Source organism: Urocitellus parryii, chromosome 3 (assembly GCF_045843805.1).
Source record: "Urocitellus parryii isolate mUroPar1 chromosome 3, mUroPar1.hap1, whole genome shotgun sequence".
Classification (NCBI taxonomy): domain Eukaryota; kingdom Metazoa; phylum Chordata; class Mammalia; order Rodentia; family Sciuridae; genus Urocitellus; species Urocitellus parryii.
Window position 1 is genome coordinate 105,701,891 of NC_135533.1, and position 20,965 is coordinate 105,722,855.

At 31.9% G+C, this 20,965-nt stretch overlaps 1 protein-coding gene across 1 annotated transcript in view; it reads right to left on the reverse strand.

Moving 5' to 3' along the window:
* Zpbp (zona pellucida binding protein) overlaps positions 1-20,965 on the reverse strand; it is a 106,928-nt gene that overhangs the window by 35,536 nt on the left and 50,427 nt on the right. Inside the window, exons 6-7 of the mRNA XM_026403668.2 lie at positions 19,971-20,047; positions 8,672-8,849 (exon numbers count right to left, since the gene is read on the reverse strand). Coding sequence (XP_026259453.1) covers positions 8,672-8,849; positions 19,971-20,047 — 255 coding nt within the window. The remainder of the gene's footprint in view (positions 1-8,671; positions 8,850-19,970; positions 20,048-20,965) is intronic.

Genomic DNA, 20,965 nt, shown 5'->3' on the forward strand with positions numbered 1-20,965 from the left:
GGTGAAAAGTTGGGAAAAATCATACCACTCACATGGACTGTGGAAACAAGCAGGGGTTTCCATCCTCATATCAAATAAAGTAGACTTCAAGCCAAAATTAATCAAAAGGGATAAAAATGGACATTACATACAGCTCAAGGGAACCATACACCAACAAGACATATAATCCTAAATATATATGACCCAAACAATGGTGCAGCTATGTTTATCAAACAAACTCTTCTCAAGTTCAAGAGTCAAATTGACCACAACCCAATACTCTTGGGTGACTGTAACACACTTCTCTTACCATTGGATAGATCTTCCAAACAAAAGTTGAATAAAGAATCTATATACCTCAATAATATAATCAATAAACTTAGACTTAACTGAGATATACAGAATATTTCAACTTGCATCAAGCAGATACACTTTCTTCTCAGCAGCACATGGATCCTTCTCACAATAGACCATATATTATGCCATAAAACAACTCTTAGCAAATACAAAAAAGTATAGATACTACTATGCATTTTATCAGATCATTGTGGAATGAAATTGGAAATCATCGACAAAATAAAAAATAAAAATTCCTCCATCACCTGGAGACTAAACAATATGCTACTCAATGAACAATGGGTTGTGAAGACATCAAGAAGGAGAGTAAAAAATCTTAGAGGTAAATGAGAACATAGACACACATATCGAAATCTCTGGGACACTATGAAAGCAGTACTAAGAGGAAAATTCATTGCATGGAGTTCATTCCTTAAAAGAAAAAAAAGGTCAACAAACAAATGACCTCACACTACATCTCAAAGCCCTAGAAAAAGAAGAACAAATCAGCAGCAAAAGCAGTAAAAGGCAAGAAATAATTAAAATCAGAAATGAAATCAATGAAATCGAAACAAAAGAAATAATTGAATAAAAACTGATAAAACAAAAGTTGGTTCTTTGAAAAAATAATCAAAGTAGACCTACCCTTAGCCAGGCTAATAAAGAGAAGGAGAAAGAGGAATCAAATTATCAGCATATATGATGAAAAAGGTAATATCACAAAAAACACTACAGAAATACAGAGGATAATTAGAAATTATTTTGAAATCTTATACTCCAATAAAAGAGAAGACATTGAAGGCATCGACAAATTTCTTTAGTCATAGGATTTGCCCAGATTGAGTCATGAAGATACACACAATTTAAACAGACCAATATCAAGTGAGGAAATAGAAGATGCCATCCAAGAAAAGCCCAGGACCAGACGGATATACAGCCGAGTTTTACAAGACCTTTAAAGAAGAACTAATACCAATACTCTACAATTTATTTCAGAAAATAGAGAAAGAGGGAGTATTTCCAAACTCATTCTATGAGGCCAATATCACCCTGATTCCAAAACCAGGCAGACACATCAAAGAAAGAAAACTTCAGATCAATATCTCCAATGAACATAGATGTAAAAATTCTCAATAAAATTCTGGCAAATTGAATACAAAAACATATCAAAAAGATTGTGAACCATGATCAAGTGGGATTTATCCCAGGGATGCAAGGTTGGTTCAACATACGGAAATAAAAAAGTGTAATTTATCACATCAATAGACTTAAAGAATCATAAGATCATCTCAATAGATGCAGAAAAAGCATTTAACAAAATACAGCACCCCTTTATGTTCAAAACACTAGAAAAGCTAGGGATAACAGGAACATATCTCAAAATTGTAAAGGCTGTCTACAATAAGCCTCAGGCCAACATCATTCTAAATGGAGAAAAATTGAAGGCATTCTCTCTAAAAACTGGAACAAGACAGGGATGCCCTCTTTCATCACTTCTATTCAACATAGTTCTTGTAACACTGGCCACAGCAATTAGAAGGCCAGAAGAAATAAAAGGGCTATGTATAGGAAAAGAAGAACTTAAGTTAGCACTATTTGCTGACTATATGATTCTATACCTAGAAGACCCAAAAAACTGTACCATAAAACTTCCAGAACTAGTAAATGATTTCAGCAAGATATAAAACCAACACCCATAAATCAAAGGCATTTCTGTATATCAATGACAAATCCTCTGAAAAGGAAATGAGGAAAACTACCCCAATCACAATAACCTCAAAAAAAGACACTTGGGAATCAACTTAATGAAAGAGGTAAAAGATCTATACAATGAAAACTACAGAACCCTAAAGAGAGAAATCAAAGACGACCTTGGAAGATGGAAAGATCTACCTTGCTCTTGGATAGGCAGAATAAATATTATCAAAATGACCACACTGCCAAATGCACTATACAGACTTAATGCAATTCTGATCAAAATCCCAATGGCATTCCCCATAGAAATAGTAAAAGCAATCAAGAAATTCATCTGGAAAAATAAGAGACCCAAAATAGCTAAAGCAATCCTTAGGAAGAGTGAAGTAGGTGGCATCGCTATACCAGAACTTAAACTATACTACCTAGTAATAGTACCAAAAAAAGCATGGTATTGGCACCAAAACAGACTGGTAGACCAATAGTATACAATATAGTACACATAGACTAACCCACAAAATTACAATTATCTTATATATAGACAAAGGTGCCGAAAACATGCACTGGAGAAAAGATAGCATCTTCAACAAATGGTGCTGGGAAAACTGGAAATTTATATGCAACAAAATGAAATTAAATCCTATATCTCACTGTGCACAAAATTTAACTCAATATGAACCAAACACCTAGGAATTAAACCAGAGACTATGCATAGAAGAAAAAGTAAGCCCTAATCGTCATCATGTGGGATTAGGTCCCAAGTTCCTTAATAACACTCCTATAGCACAAGAATTAAAACCTAGAATTAATAAATGGGATGGACTCAAACTAAAAATTTTCTTCTCAGCCAAAAAAAAATCTATGAAGTGAATAGAGAGCCTACATTTTGGGAGCAAATTTTTACTCCTCACACATCAAATAGAGCACTAATCTCTAGGGTATATAAAAACTCAAAAATCTAAACACCAAAAAAACAAATAACTCAATCAATAAATGGGCCAAGGACCTGAACAGACACTTCTCAGAAGAGGATATACAATCAATCAACAAATGTATGAAAAATGTTCATCATCTCTAACAATTAGAGAAATGCAAATCAAAACTACTCTAAGATATCATCTCACTCCGTTCAGAATGGCAGCTATTATGAAGACAAAACAACAGTAAGTGTTGGCAAGGATGTGGGGGAAAAGGTACACTCATGCATTGCTGGTGGGACTGCAAGTTGGTGCAGCCAATATGGAAAGCAGTATGAAGATTCCTTGGAAAACTGGGAATGGAACCATCATTTGACCCAGCTAATCCTCTCCTTGGACTATACCCAAAGGACTTAAAAACAGCATACTACAGGGACACAGCCACATCAATGTTTATAGCAGCACAATTCACAATAGCTAAACTGTGGAGCCATCCTAGATGCCCTTCAGTGGATGAATGGATAAAAAATGTGGCATATATATAATTTTACTCCACAATAAAAGAGAATAAAATCATGGCATTTGCAGGTAAATGGATGGCACTGGAGAAGATAATGCTAAGTGAAGTTAGCCAATCACCAAAAAACAAATGGTGAATGTCTTCTCTGATATAAGATGACTGACCCATAGTGGGGTAGGGAGGGAGAGGAATGGAGGAATAGATGAATTCTAGATAGGAAAGAGGGGTGGAAGGGAAAGGGATGGGGCAGGGAATTAGCAAGGATGGTGAAAGGTGATAGACATCATTATCCAAAGAACATGTATGAATACACGAATTGGGTGTGAACTTACTTTATATACAAACAGAAATATGAACAATTGTGATATATATGTGTAATAAGAATTATAATGCAAAAAATAAGCACATGTATAAAGACAGGAATTGGCATGAACATACTCTACATACAAAGATATGAAAAATTGTGCTGTATATGTGTAATAAGAATTGTAGTGCATTTGCTGTCCTGCATTTAAAAAAATCAATTAAAAAATTCATTTGGAATCTCATGAGACCCTAAATAGCCAGAATAATCTTAACAAAGAACAAGTTAGATGACTCCCGCATCCTGGTTTAAAAATTTAGTACAATGCTACATTGATTGAGACAGTGTACAGATGGGGACATATAAACCACTGTAACAGAATAGAGAGCTCAAATCAAATCATTCACATAATTTCAACTGATTTTTAACAGAGAGGCTATGGGTAAAGTGTAACCTTTTCAACAAATGGTGCTGCAATAAATTGGATATACATATGCAAATTAGTTATGTTGTACCCTTACCTGTATCAGACATACAAATTAACTCAAAATGAATAACATACCTAGAGTTTTAAGGCTCAAGCTTTAAAACTTCTGGCATAAAAACAAGGTTTCATGACATTAGATTTGACATTAACTTCTTGGGTGTGACACCAAAAGAATAGGAAATAAAAGAAAAAATACACTGGACTTCAACAATTTACAACTTAGTGAATTTCAGTGTTTAAGGTATAATCAAGAGAGTTGAAAAAACAAAGTATGAGAGAAAATATTTGCAAATGATATATTTGATAGGGCATTATGTCAAACTCATGGAACTCAAAATAAAAGTAAAGACACTTAATTTAAAACCAGAAAAAAATTTCAATAGAAATTTCTCCAAAAGATATATAGAAATGTAAAATAAGAACATATAAGATTGCTCAGTATTTATCAATCATTATGGAAATATAAATAAATATCACAATGGATAACACATCCCATTCATTAGGATAATTTTAAAAACAAACAATAACAAAGTGTTGGTAAGGAGATGGAAAAAATTGGAACTGTTGTGCATTACTCATGATAATATAAAATGGTGCAGCCACTGTGAAGAATTTGGCTTCTCCTAAAACTACCATTGGATCCAGTAACTTCACTTTTAGATATCAAGGCAAAGATGTATACAAATAGGTACTGGGACAGAAAACTGTATACCATATTTCATCACAGAATTATTCACAAGAGCCAAAAGATGGATATGACTCAAATATCCATCATCAACAGATGAATGGATAAACAAACTGTGGCATATAAATGTTCAATCTTAAAAGAAATTCATTTCAAATGCATTCTACCACATGGATGAACCCTGATAGTATTTTAACTGAAACAAGCCAGATTCATAGGACTACAAGATTCCATTTATCAGTTACCTAGAGTAAGAAATTGAAAGAGACAGAAAGTAGAATAACTATTAGCAGTAGGTGAGAAAACAGTGAATCTAGTTACTATTTAACTCAATCAGAGTTTGTTTCTGGGATGTGAGAACATTCTTAAATTGATGGTGATGATGGGTACACAATTTTATGAATGTACTTTATACCTATGAATTTTACACTTGATTAAAATGGTATATTTCTTTGGCATGACCTTAACCTCTATGTATAACTGCAAAGCTCTAATTTAAAAAACAAACTAAAAATGTATATTTAATGTTTTCCTTCCCAAGAGTAAAAAAGGAGCAGCGCTCCTTGAGATACAGCTGAGGAAAGGGTTTGGGCAGGATAATTAGAATACAGACCTGGAACATCATACAGTGCCATAAAATAAGAAAGTGATCAAGAAATAAAAGCACACTGAGTAAATATACAATCTCACTTCAGGGAATGTGCAGTGGCAAAACTTGGATAATTTGAATAATATAATAAATAATTATAGCAATGGATTACAACAAAAGAATACATTCATAAGCTTATATTGATAAATAAAAATAAACTAGAGAGAAGATAGCTGTCCCTTAGAGAATTACATTCAATAAACATGTAATGATGAACATAAAAAAATGGTTGCTATACTTGGATCAGCAGTACTTCTCAAAGGTTCATGTGCTCAAAGACTGGTCCCCAGTCTGTGGTGCTGCTGGGAGATGGTGGAACTTTTGAGAAGTAGGGCTAGTGAGAGATATTTAGGTCATTTGAAGTATGTCCTTTCAGGATACATTGGGATACTGGCCCCTTTCTGTCTCTAAGGCTTTTTAATATCTATGAAGTGAATAGGCCTCTTCTGCCCTGAGCTCTTGACACAATGTACTACACATCACTAAAGCCAACCAACTATGGAGTGACACCTCCAAAACTGTGAGCCAGAATAAACCTTTCCTCTTTATCAGTTGATTATCTCAGGTATTTTGTGACAGTGATGGAAAATGGACGAATAATTACCATTAGGGCAAATAAAACATAAACAATTATCATAAGAAGGAAATGTCACTGGATGCTAAAATTAGTGGGCAAAGTGTGATGAATATGCATATGTTTTTATATCTCAAAGAGTTTCCCAATGAGAAATTAATTTTTAAGAAGGGATAAAAATAAAAAAAAATTGGAAGATATGACCTTAACTCATCAAAGTGATCATCATAAGTAATAAGATGTTTAAATAACACATATCTCTTGAAATGACATTTGGAAAGGGACATATCATCATTTGTGAAGTATTATTGCCCAAAATGCATAAATTTGAACCTAATCACGAGAAAAATAGATTCAAATTGGGATACATCTTACAAAATAAGTCTCCTTGTGTCAAGGTCATGAAAAGCAGAAACTCCAATTGATTATAGAGATGCAAGCAATGGAAATATCATATCTTATATTGAATCTTGGTCCTCAAAGGACATTATTAGGAATACTGGCAAAATATGAATAATTTCTACAGTCTAATCAGTTGTACTATATTAATGTTAATACCCTAATTTAATAATAATAATAATAATAATAATAATAATGTTATCAAGGTGTTAAAATCAAGATATGTGTAATGAAGGGTATATAGGAATTCTCTTTACAACTTTTGCAATTTAAAAATTATTTAAAAATAGAAAGTTTAAGAATATCAGGTGCCTAAATATAAAGCTAAGTAAAATATCTATAAGACCTCTATAAATATAGTATTTTAATTGAGGTAAGTTTAAATGAAAATGTATAAACACATACACACAGATACACACACACACACACACACACACACACACACACCACATATAGGACACAAAATAGAAATACAGCATAATCTCCTGCTCCTTTAATTTTTGAGAGAAGCCTTTCTTGACAATCTAATTAATGAAGCACTAACCTCAACCTAGTTACTCTCCAGAGTGGTTTTTCCCCATTTGAACTCCTAGCATGATCCATTTTTCACCCTTATTTGCCCTCTTCCATTGTACCTGCTTAAAATAAAGTTAAACATAAATTCTTATTTTCAGATATTCTTTGGTCATTTGGAATTAGTCTTTTGTGAAGTACTTATTCAAATTGTTTGCCCTTTATTTTGGTTTTGTGTTTTTAAAAATATTCTTAATATGTTATGGGTACTAATTTTGGGGGAGTCAAATCCATTATGATTTTTTTTACCATTCTCTGGGATTATCTTTTTTCTGTATGTTTTAATAATTTCTTAATATTTTATAGATTCTTAAATTTTAGTTATACATGATAGTATAATAGAGGAAAGGGGGTAAGGGAGGAGAAGAGGAAGTGAGGAAGTGCTCAGGAGTGATACTGGCCAAACTATATTATTATACTGTGTGTATGTATCAATACATAACAACAAGTCACACCATTATGTAAAGCTGTAATGTACCAACAAAATAATGTAGAAATAAAATAAAATTTAAAAAAATCAAAATTCCTCGAGATGTAAATATTTTAATAATTTTAATTTAGCATTAAAGTCTTTACTGAAAACAAATAGAAATGCATATAAATAGAGAGCTAAACTACTATGTTCCACTTTCATTCCTTGTTATTTTTAGCCTTTTCTTTATCCTTATCTGTGCTACACTGATACACAATACCACTATTGTCAAAATAGTTACAAAGTTTCCATCTGGAAGTAATTTATTTATTAAATTTGTATTGTATTTTCTAAAACAATTTTAATACAATTTGTCAAATTCCATATAGTTAAACAAAAACAATAGAAGAAAAAAGTAATAAAGCAAAATCTAACCAAACAAAAGTAAAAAGAACACTTGGTGCTCCATTATATGAAAAGATTTTTAATCTAACTTGGATAAACAGGAGAAAAAATTTAAAAAGATGAAAAAAAGTACTGACTTAGCAATATTAATAATAGGAAGCATTTAAGACTAGAAATTAACTGACCCATTCAATTCTTGATAACAAAAATGCAAATTCTTTTAATACAAAGGCAACCACTTTTATAGAATTCCTCTATAATTAAGATGAAGACAGATGAATGTCAGAGAGTGACTAAGAACCTTTAGTGCTAGTATCAAAAGTCAGAAAAAAATTATAATAAAATAATTCAAATATTTATTTCTAAAAGGAAAAAAACCCACAAAATTCCCTACCTACTCTAGACTACACAAAATTAAACTCACTGATAACAGTTTCTAAGATATATCATTTGGTTATATCTAGGGTAAGTAACTTATAACTATTATCTTTGTTTCTTCCCAGATAACTGCCTAAAGCCATTGAACCTTTGCTGTCATAGTAATACCAAGGTTAAAATTAAGCCAGCTTTTTTCCTTTACATCTTAGATTCACACAGCCTCCTCAAACATACTACCTTGAATAATTTTAAAAAATATACAGCTGACAATAATAAAACTGATAGACATTCACTTAGGCATAATGAAATAAGTGAATTTTTATCAATATACAACATGAAATCATAGTTCATTACATACCACAACATTCAGGACATTTTGGATGCTTCAGAGTATTCATTCCATACCCTGGAAAGCAGCGATTGATCCAAACCATTTGGAGAGTACCTTCAATGTAGTATATTTCAGGCAATGGATCTGAACGTCTGCCTAGAACTTCTACTTGTTGATTGAAAAATCTCTCTATGAGATTTTTAGCCTAAAATAAAAATAAAATATGAAAAAATATTAGTCAAAAATAAATGTAATTTTAGAACAGAGAAGACAGAGGCAGGATAAAACAGCCTTGGGTGTTTATTTTATCTTGCACTCATAGGATATGAATACAATAATAACACATGTAAAACTAAAAAGATGTCACCTATATGCCTCCAATATTTCCAAAGGTACTTTCTTAAATAACACAAAGAGACCATTTGAATATATAATCAAACATTTTGTTCTCTTTGAATTTGTAGTAGCATGTAGAAAACATCAGAGAAAAATCAAGATAGTGGCTTGAAATTGAATGTATTCTATGAAATTAAACATAAAGGAATATATTTTAAGAATCATTAAGAAGCATATTCTTTGGCACCCCTCTTCAGTCTTTTCAAAAAGAAAATTAGGTTTAAAAACAAGAGAAAATGCAACACCTATTACAATCTTTAGATCTGCATCTAAAAAATAAGTTTATAAAATACTCAGGAGATCATTCTGTTCTATAATTACCTTTATGTTTGCAATGTATTCTAGCTTAACTCATAAATCAAAAACAAGATTATACTTTTCTATGAGTGATAAGATCTGTACAAAATTAACATGAAGCATGGTTATGATTCAAAACCTCTATAGTTAGTTCTCCTCCATTCTGCCACACTAACTTTCACCCACAGTCCAGTCAGAAGCACAGAGAACAGGTTCATCTATAACCACCAGTGGTACACTTCAACTTTTCTGAGTTCTTTAAATATTTTGTAAAGTACATACTTCCATGAAAACTTCTATGATAACAAATAGTTTTTCAACATACTAAACTTATTGTAAATATACAAGTCTTTTCTATTACTCAATTACTTCATAGCTTTTCACTGTTTAAATGTTATTTTTGTTATTCTGATAATATGGGGGAAATCCATTGATTTTTACTTGATCAAACACAAATTTTATTTAAATACATACTTAAGAATAGATGTGAATACTTATTTAACTAATTATATTTAAATGTGAAAATATAATTTGTAAGTTTCACAGAGACACATTCATAAATCATTCAGCTTCCTAAAATCCTATACAAAAAAGAAAAAAATTAAAGAAAAAAGAAACATCAATGAACTGCTAGGTGTGGTAGTGCAAGTCTGAAATTCCAGTATAACAGCAACTCAGGAGGCTGAGGCAAAAAGATCACAAGTTCAAGGCCAGCATCTGCAACTTAGCAAGACCCTCAGAAACTTAAAAAGGACCTACCAAAAAATTTTAAAATAAGAAGGACTAGGGATGTAGTTCAGTGATAAAGCACTCCTAGATTCAAGTCCCAGTACCAAAAGCAAAATAAAGCAATGATCTTAGAATTGAGAAAATCTGGTAGATAAAAATATAAGAGTATTGTTCCCTATTTTTCCTCTAAAAGGAAGAGGAGGATAGATCTCCCAATATAAATGAAAAGAAGGTCATAAATTTTGTAAATCACTAACTTAAAATTTTTATATCGAGTAGGGTTAATAATTAGGACCTGAAATTATTAGGACATAGGGTTAGCAAGCAGTACAGCTGAAGAAGTCTATGAGTTGGATAAGGATTCCAAATGCAAAAATAAACTTAATAAACCAATCTGGATTATTTAAGAACATAATTATAAAACAATCTCAATAAACTAGTAATCTTATTTAAGTGATAATGAATATGACTAAATAAACAAGAGATTTACCAGGCCACTCTATTCCTCTTGCTACCTCCAAGAAACTTTATAGAAACATATATAAAAAGAATATGTTCTACAACAACTGGTCAATGATCACAGGTCTGAAAAAGCAACTGCTGCTATTTCAAAAGTGAGCAGTAGTTAAAACATGTGCTTTTGTATGGAGAAGTTGAACAACTAATATTAAATACCATAATCTTCCACTGGCCATGCCAAGTATAGACAGTAAATAAAATTTTAACTAGAAAGGTTTCAGTATTTACTCTAGTTTTGTCAAACCAACTTAGAAGACAACTACCTACTTCTGGGTAGGGAACAAATTATACATTATACAAGATCAGAGTCTAACTTGAGTTATAATTCCACTGAGTGAGAACTAATATACACAAGATTTACAAATATTAAACCTATATAGGAGTCCTTTGGACACCTTTGCGTAATTCCTATATTTGGGAATTCCTGAGGAAAAATGATTATATATCTCCAAGTGTGATTAGAATTAATACTAAAAAGTAAAAAGAAGAGGAAGTTTAAAGGTGTCTTGTAAGAATAAAAAAGACATGTACATTTTCATTAAATAAAACAAATGACCTTGATTCTCAGGAAATGAATGAGAGGTAATATGTCCAGATATAAAATGTCTCAATGGAGAACTGCAGAAAACAATTATAAAAACTCAAAATTGTCTCTTTCATGTTAGAAACATCAGAACAGGGATAATGTGCTCAATTATGAGTGGATCAGGCAGAGATCTATGAGACAGAGGTAAGTTTAAAAGCCGAACCAAAGATTTGATGAAGAAAATAAAGGGTTATAAAACAACTTTAATTTTGTGAAAGTTAGAATCTACTCCTATCAAGTATAATAAGTACTACAGGATTTGAGGAAAGAAAACTTCCACATTGTAATGTGGGGACTACAAAATCCTGAAGCAAAAAACAGAATCCAATCTTTACCAATGGATGCCACTGAAGTGGTGGTTGTTGCACATGAACTGAAACTTGCATTTTAAAAAAAGGCACTTAAGAAAAATTTAAAAAAATTATTATTTATATTTTGTAATGATTAGATATCTAAGCTGATGTATTAACATTTTTAGTAATATATTGCTCATCAAAATAGATAAGGAATGAACATGGAGAAAAATATTTTAAAATACAGGAAGGTACTTTCATTTCTAACTAGGTGGTATTTTGAGAAATCTTTGTGCTAAAAATGACCTATTTGAACACAACAGAACAATCTTGTGTAGACATATTTCTACAAAGAAATAGAAAGAGGAAAGATAGAATAAAAGAAGGCAGGAAGGGAAAAAGAAAGGGAGGGAGGTAGGGAAAAAGAAGTAGAAAGCAAGATAAAGAGGAAGAAAAAGACTTAAGAGCTACAAATGAGAAGAAAACTACAAACCTAATAGTAGCTGTGTCCCTAATTCATTTGATGTCAATCTCAGTATTCCAAGGTGTTACAATTTTATCAGCCTAAAGAAAAACGGAGAAAAGCCTTAAGCCTGTAAAAAGAGAGTAAGACTCTAAGTAAAACAGTGGACATGGAAATTTTTTCAGTTATAAAATTGGAGGGGAAAAAAGGAAAGCTTCTCGGTGTCAGCTGGGGTGTAGGATGGTGAAGGAGGAGGTGGGGGAAAGGTGAAAAATAGAGGGATAAGGGAACCAAAAACACCTCTGTAGATTCCTACATAATTGTCTGCTTTCAGGTAGATTTGAAGTTTTTCTAACAGAAATTCTAGGCCAAAAATTTTACATAAAAATTGCCTTTGCTTGAGAACAACCCTGGAGCACTAGGGAAACAGGAACATGGACACTTGATGAAACTGTACAGAAATATTGACATGCCTAGACCAAACCAGCTATCTAGCAATAAAAGTCTAATACTCATGACTTCATCCAACTGAATTATGAAGAACAAGATAAAATGAAGAAATAATCAGAGACAACAAACAGCCAGATTAATACAAGATAATGAAATGTAAGTTTTATAAAAATGATGTAAAGCATGTTCTAAATATAGACATAAAAATTCAATAAAAACATGAAAAAGTAAAATTATACCATAAAAGAGAAAAAAGTATATATTAACAACAACAACAAAAAAAACCTGCTTGAACTACAAATAGTGAATGGAATGAAATTAAAAATTCAATGGACTAACTGGGTACAGTGGTACACACTTGTAATTCCAGCTCTAATGATCTCCCTTTTACTTTCATCACAGGGCAAAGTGAAAAGAAAAGGGAAGTACTAGGAAATAAAACTGAACAAATTATGTTGTATACATGAATAATGAATATGTAACAACAAATGGCACTATATATACAATTATAATGCATCAAAATGATCTTAATAATGAATAAAAATAAAAATTCTAAAATAATAAATTTACCTGAAGAAAATTCTTCAAAAAATTCAATGGACAGACTAAACAAAAGTAGGTCCAAATGAGCTAAAATAATAAAATGCAAGAAGTATGTGAAAATTTTTTTCAGAATGCAAAACATAACTAGGAAAAAACCATAGAATAGTATAAGAGAGATGGAGAAATCAATAGACAATTCAAAATAAAATGATTAGAAATTCCAGAAAGGCAAATGGTGAAAAGGCAATTTAAAAAGGACTCTGGCTGAAATTCTTCTTGAACTGAGGAGAGCAATTTTTCTGCAGAAATAGGAAGCATGATAAATTCTAAAAGATAATGACTAGAAAACAAAGGACCTGAATGCAAGAAGGAAAGAAAAGCAAATAAACACATAAAATTGTGGTTTAATACAAGAAGTCAATGACCTACTGAAATAACTTTGATATCAAATAGAAAAAAATCAATAAAATAGAACCAAAATACTGGAAAACAACAATTAAAGAAGAACTCAAATCACGAGTTAAAAAAGGCATTTAAATTCCTTGCATTTTTTAGGAGGATAAAATAAACTAACAGTACTACTGTCAAGTATATTTGTTAAAACAAAGCCAAACCATTTAAAGAGTAAAAATAAAAAAAACCTGTAAAGCACAGAAAAATAAGGGAAAATTTTATTTTAGATCCATACAAACAAAAATAGTTAACACAAAGAACAGAAAACCACAGTAAATGATATGTAATAGAATGGTAAAAATCAGTCCACATGGAGCAATAAGTATGACTTATTGAGACCTTGTCTCTAAATAAAAAATAAAATGAAAGGCTCAGTGGTTAAGCACCCCAGGGTTCAATCCCCAGTACAAAAATAATAATAAAAAAAGAAAGAAAGGAAGCAAGGAAGTGGAGCCTGAAGATGGCAGAGGAGACATAAGCAGGAACGTCCAATCCCTCCATAGTCCATTAAGGAAGTAGTGAAAGGACAGCTGACCAAGAAAGTCACAGTAATAGTACCTTAACAACCTTCCTTGGCTGCAGGGCAGGAGGTGATGCTTCTGCACCACAAGCCACCTACAGAGAGGTCACAATCACAAGTTCCAAGCTTAGCAAACAACTACCAGGCTCTATGTTCCTTTAAAGAAAACACTATAGAGGAAAACAAGTGCACAGCATTCTATAGCAGTCAGAGAGATGGACCTGAGCCCAGCATCCTGTGCTCCTGCACCCAACAGAAGGAGCCAGCAGACGCAATACAGCACCCCAGCACCCTCTGAGCATGCAGTCTCAGGCCCCTGGGTTGATGTACAAGAACCGTGTGGTGAGAAATCCATAGCAACCAGTGATGAAGCTCCTGTGCCAGCACCTCTAGGAGGACCCCAAGCTAAAGATTAACTTGGTTTAATACTATAGTAATCAAAAGTTTAATACTAGAGCAAAGATGATATATTGGTCAAGAAACAGGAGACAGTCCAGAAATATTACATATGCTCAGTTTATTGTGACAAAATTGTGAAGGTTAAGTCAATGAGAAAAGAACAATTTTTCATCTAATGGTACTAAAGGAATCCGAAATTCACAGGAGAAAAATTAACCTCAACCCTTCTTTACAGCATACACAAACACTGACTGGTCTATGGCTCACAGAACTAAATACAAAAGCTTTACTTGGAACTAACATGGAAGAAAATCTTTTTCCCCCTAAGAATTTTTCAGGTCTTTAATAAATTAATGTTCTGGATTGCTTAGGTTATAAGACTTTAAGGTATTCAGATCTGGTTATGTCCCAGCCATAAAAGGTCTAATGCATGGTGTAGACTGCTACCTAGCAAAATTCAGAAACTATTAAGTAGTTCCTCATTTGAATGTTATCTGTCTTTTCTCCTTTGTCATAAGGATCTGACTTCCTCTAAAATGAATGATTTAAAATAAGGTACTTAAAAATTCCATACCAAGTCATAATAGTTAACAAACACTATTCAAAAATGCCTTCTAATCCTCAGTTTCTCCTTCTGTAAGATGAAGGAGTTGGATAAGTGTTAGTGCCACAGGCCAGACCTTATCATGAAGGAGTGAAATACTATAACCTCGACAGTGAGGAGGGTGAGAGGGTAACAGAGCTACTAATGTGATTAAGCAGTAGTAGGCAAGAGTAATGGCCTCAAAAGACCCAGTGTCTACAAGGAATCATCAAGACTTGAAAGTCTGTTTTTGTATTTTGATCTGACAAGTATGTACTTGCTATAAATTTATGTACAGAATTAAATATACCACTAATTAATTTATAAACCATAATAAATCCAGATAATCATTTCCTCTCACCAGCAGATCTTGCTTTGAAAAGGAAAAATATGTACATATGCAAATTTCAGCAATATCAGAAATTTCATTAAACCCAAGTAGAGTCATAATTCATTCTAGAATTCAATGATATGTTTGCAGAATCACTTAACTATAATCATAGACAACTACCATAACATCTTTGCAGGGCAAAATTGTTGTTATTCACCAGTGAGAATAATTCAACTGCAGGCTCCGCAGCTTTGGTGAAGGCACTCGGCAAGTTCTTTTCACACAGAGCACCATTACAATTGTTTCTTCCTATTTTACACAGCAATTCTCTCAAAACCTGGTATCAAAATATTTACAAATCAAGTGAACAACAGATAAGCAAACAAAGACTGAGACCAGCAGTGCATAAACTTATGCAAAGAAGAAAGTGGCCCATTCACAAGCTGATAAAATTGAACTTTTTAAATACAAAATTTGTTGCTGGGGATTTCTGGAGTAAATCTCCCAGGTTCCTTGCCCACACAGTGCTAATGTCACTCATTTTCATGCTTGAACAGTGAAATTAGAGCAGCTAGCCTGTAATTTTCAAACACCATCCATAATAATAGTGAATATGAATGGTATCAATTTCCCAGTTAAAAGACAGAGATTAGGCGGGTACAGTGATGCACACCTGTAATCCTAGTGGCTTAGGAGGCTGAGGCAGGAGGATTGCAAGTTCAAAGCCAGATTCAGCAAAAATGAGGTGCTGAGCAATTAAGTGAGACCTTGTTTCTAAGTTTAAAACGTACAAAATAGGGTTAGGGATATGGCTCAGTGGTCGAGTGCCTCTGAGTTCAACCACAATCCCCCTATTGACCAAAAGACAGAGATTAATATAATGGATCAGCATTGGAATATTACTCAGCCTTAAAGAAGAATGAAATTATGGCATTTGATGGTAAATGGATGGACCTTGAGACTATCCTGCTAAGTGAAATAAGCCAAATCTAAAAAACCAAAGGCTGAATGTTCTCTCTGATAGGTAAATACCAATGCAATAAGAGGGTGGGGAGGGGGGAAAAACAAAAGTTCATTGGATTAGATAAAGGGAAATGAAAGGAAGGGAAGGAGATGGGAATACAAAAGACAATAGAATGAATCAGACATAATTTTCCTATGTTCATATATAAATACATGATCAGGGAAACTCCACATCATGTACAACTACAAGAACTACAAGAATGAGATCCTAATTAGAATAAATTATATTCTACGTATGTATAATATATCAAAATACATTCTACTGTTATGTGTATCTAAAAAGAATAACCAAAAATATATATTTCTTTAAAAACCCATAGTTGATTTAAAAAGAAAAGATCCAATCATATGCTCTTTGCAAGATCTCATAGGTAGGGACACTCACAGGCTGAATATATAAGGATGGGGGCGGGGAAAAGCCACACTAACATAATCTCAAAACAAGCCAGAATTATCCATTCTCCTATCTGAAAAAGCTGATTCTAAGCAAAAATTAATCATAATAAGATGTCATAAAAGCTAAGACAAAGAGGGCCATTTTATTCTGGTAAAGGGAATACAAAGAGAAGAAATAATGACAATGTATATGCAACAAATGTCAATGCACCTAATTACATTAAAAAACACTTCTTGACATTAAATCCTAGATAGACCACAATACAATAATAGTGGGAAATTACAATAAACATCACCAACAGGCAGACCACCAAGACATAAAAATCAATAAAAATGAATTCAACTTAAGTAATACTATAAATCAAATGAACCAAAGAGATATCTATAAAATATTCCACCCCAAAACAGCTGAATTTATTCTGTTCTCAGCAGCTTACTGAAGCATCTATAAAACAAACCATATTCTAGGTTACAATGTTAAGTCTTAGCAAATACAAAAAAGAAAACTTATATAATTCCATGTATCACATTGGAAAGAAACTAGAACACCAAGAAAAATAACAGAAATCACACAAATTCATGGGGATTAAACAATATTTTAAATTAAGAATGAATCAAAGAAAAAATAAGGGAAGAAATCAAGAAATTCTTAAAAACAAATGAAGACAGAGATACAACATATCAAAATTCCTGGGACTGTGTGAAAGAAATACTAAGAGGAAAACTGATTGCATTGAGTGCCTACACTAAAAGAAAATAAGATTCCAAAAATTAAACATCTTGCACCTCAAAGTCTCAGAAAAGAAGAACAAACAAATTCCAAAATCAATGGAAGACCAGGAAATAATAAAAATCAGAGTTAAAATTAATGAAATTGAGAATTTAAACAACACAAGATCAACAAAACAAAGAGTTGGTTCTTCCAAAAGACAAGTAATATTGATAAATCCTTGGCCAAACTAACCAAAGAAAGAGAGAAAAGACCCAAATCTACAATGTAATTAATCACTTAAACAGAAATAAGAACAAGAATCATATGATCATCTTAATAGATGCAGGAAAGGCCTTTGATAAAATACAGAAACCATTCATGTTAAAAAATAACACTGGATAAACTAGGGATAGAAGGAACTTATTTCAGCATTATAAAGGCAACACATGACAAACCCAAAGACAGTACCACACAAATGGAAATACATACTACAAACTTCCTAAAACATGTTCATGATCTGTATGCTGAAAATGCAAAATGCTTAATACAAGATGTATTAGAAGACATAAGAGTCATATCATGTTTGTAGGATGAAAAAAAATCAATATGCATATGCAATAAGCCAAAATAGGTTTAATGTAATTCATACTGAAATCCCAGAAAATATCTTTCAGGGAAATACAACCATATTCAAAATGTATTATAGAGAGGTATTGACCCTGAAATAGCTAACTAGAACAGTGTTGACAAAACACATATACAGTGGAATGAGTAACTACCTGTTATTAAGATTTAGTATACAACTAGAAAGGAAATAGTTTATAGGAATATAAATTTTCAAAATGGTTTCTCATGATCTTCTGTATTTCAGAAGTGTCTGTGGTAACATCTAATTTCTTATCTCTAATTCTGTTTATTTTAAAAAACAATGACAAATTTCTGGACACAAATGACCTACCCCAATTGAATCAAAAAGATTCAGAAAACCTAAACAAACCAATATCCAGAAATGAAATTGAAACAGCAATTTAAAGCCTACCAACAACAAAAAGCCCAGGACCAGATGGATTCTTAGCTGAGTTCTATCAGACATTAAAGAAGAACTAACACACCAGTCTCCTTCAAATTATTCCATAATATTGAAATTTCCCCTGAAATTAATTCTAAGAAGCTAGTATAACCCTGCTACCCAAATCAGACTAGAAAACATCTAGGAAACCAGACACCAATGCCCCTGATAAACATACATGCAAAAATCCTCAACAAGATATTAGAAAACTGTATTTAAAAAACCTATGAATAAGATAATACACCATGATCAAGTAGGTTTCATTTCAGGGATACAAGGTTGGTTCAATATATGCAAACAATAATAAAAACTGATCTCATAAAAATTAAAAACTTCTTGGTAAGAATTCATGTGAATATGATGATTACACAGCTTACAATGTAAAAAAAATTACAAATAAAAAATTTCAAAGAGGACCATTACCAAGAAGATATGAAGAACCCTTTAAATCATCAATTTTAAAAAACAATACAATGAAAAGATGAGCAAAAATATTTAACAGACATTTTACCTAAGATTTTGTAGGTGGAAAATAAACATGAAAAGAGGATTAACATAATAAACCATTAGAGAAATGCAAATTGAAACCATAATGGAATATTAGGACAAAACTAGAATAAAATACTGATAAATATAATGCAGATGTGGAGGGCATTTTTCAATAAAATCAGAAAAAAATATTGATAAAATTTAATATCTGTTTATAATACACTCCAGTAAATGGGAATAGAAAAAAAATTTCCTCATTCTGATAAAAGGCACTTATGAAAACTAGAGTGAACATCACACTTGATGGGGAAAGATTAAATGCTTTTCCCCTAGGACTAGAAACAAGAAAAAAAATGTCCATGCTCACCACATCTATTCACTGTTATACTGTAGATTCTAGCATTCAAACAAGATCAGACAAAGAAATAAAAAGCATAAAAATTAGAATGTAGTAAAAATGTGTCCATTTGTAGATTACATGATGTATTACCAAAAAATCCTAATTAATCTATAAAACACTGGAACTAACAAGTGAATTTAGAAAGTGGCATGATATAAGGTTAGTATGCAAATATCTACTGGAAACTGAAACAATTTGGGACAATTGCAACAATGATTTGTCCATTTTTTTCCCCAGTACTGAGGATTGAACCCAGGAGGGCCTACCACATGCTGGGCAAGCACTGAGCTACATTCCCAGCCTTTTAAATTTTATTTTGAGACAAGAGTCTCACTTAGTTGCCCCAAATGACCTCAAACTTGTGATCCTCCTTACTGAGTCTCCTTAGTAAATGTGACGTTATAAATAATAATTATATATTGACTAGCAATGGCAAATAAGGCCAAATAAATGGAAAAGCATTCTTTTTATATAATCAGTTACAAAATATTGAATTTGAAAATATTCTATAAAATATCAATTATATTACTTTTATTACTGAATGAAATTTTATTTTTATTGTTGAAATTCCTAACTGTGGGGGTCAGATAATTTTATAAATAGATAAGATGCTTACTTACACACTGAGCATGTTCATTCAACTTTTTTTTTCTTTTCCAGGGTCACATAACATACCTTAGATAGTCTTTTAGAAGATTCACAATTTTGATCTGTACATGGCTTGGGTCCTTTTTCAGTGTCTAGAGATGAAACTGAGAAAATATATTATATTTTATCAAGGTTCTAATGTACTGCATCACAATATTTAAATTGGATTTTGAAGATCATTTGTCTAATATTCCTCTTCCATTAAAAATTTAAGCAATTTTTTCTAATATTACATAACTCTTCAGAATGAACCTAAGCCAAATATTTGTTTTATGTAAATCAAGAAAACCTCTCTTCTATAATAAACTTAATTAAATTTCTTGATAATGCTTGGTTATTTTTATTTTATAGAAGTTTAATGATAGATTTATTTCAACTTGTATAGCATATGTATGCATAAGTGTGTGTGCATTCATTCAATAGTATATTTAACTCTGACCATATATTATAATGTGTGTCACTAGCTCAAATCAATTCTTAATGTTTTCCGATAAAGTGATAAATGCAAGATGTACTCTGCTAATAATACTGGAAAGAGAATGAGACTGGATTATGGTAGTGGCCATTGTAACTGAAATGATAAACATATTCATACACGTATGTCTCATTATTTATCAAATAACTACCAGGAGCCAACTATGTGCCAGATAGTATTGTTCTAGGTATTTGGAATATATAAGTAAACAAATTCAATACTGAAAAATTCCTCCTATACTACCAAGACTTAAAACTGAAAGAAGAAATAGGAAACAAAGGATTTCTATTAATAATCTTTCTGAATCATAGCATCAATCTCACTGCCTCATTAAAGCTCTAAAACCTTTAGTTTCTCTCAACTATTCATCAAAATATATAGAAAGAAATCTTATTTTGAGTCCTAGATCTATCACTAATAAACAGATAAACAGACATATTATTTACTCTCAAGATTTTCACATTCTATAAAATAATAGGCTGAATAATGTGAATTTTCCCCATTCTTTAACATCTGTGTGAATATGATTAAAATCATAAATATTTCA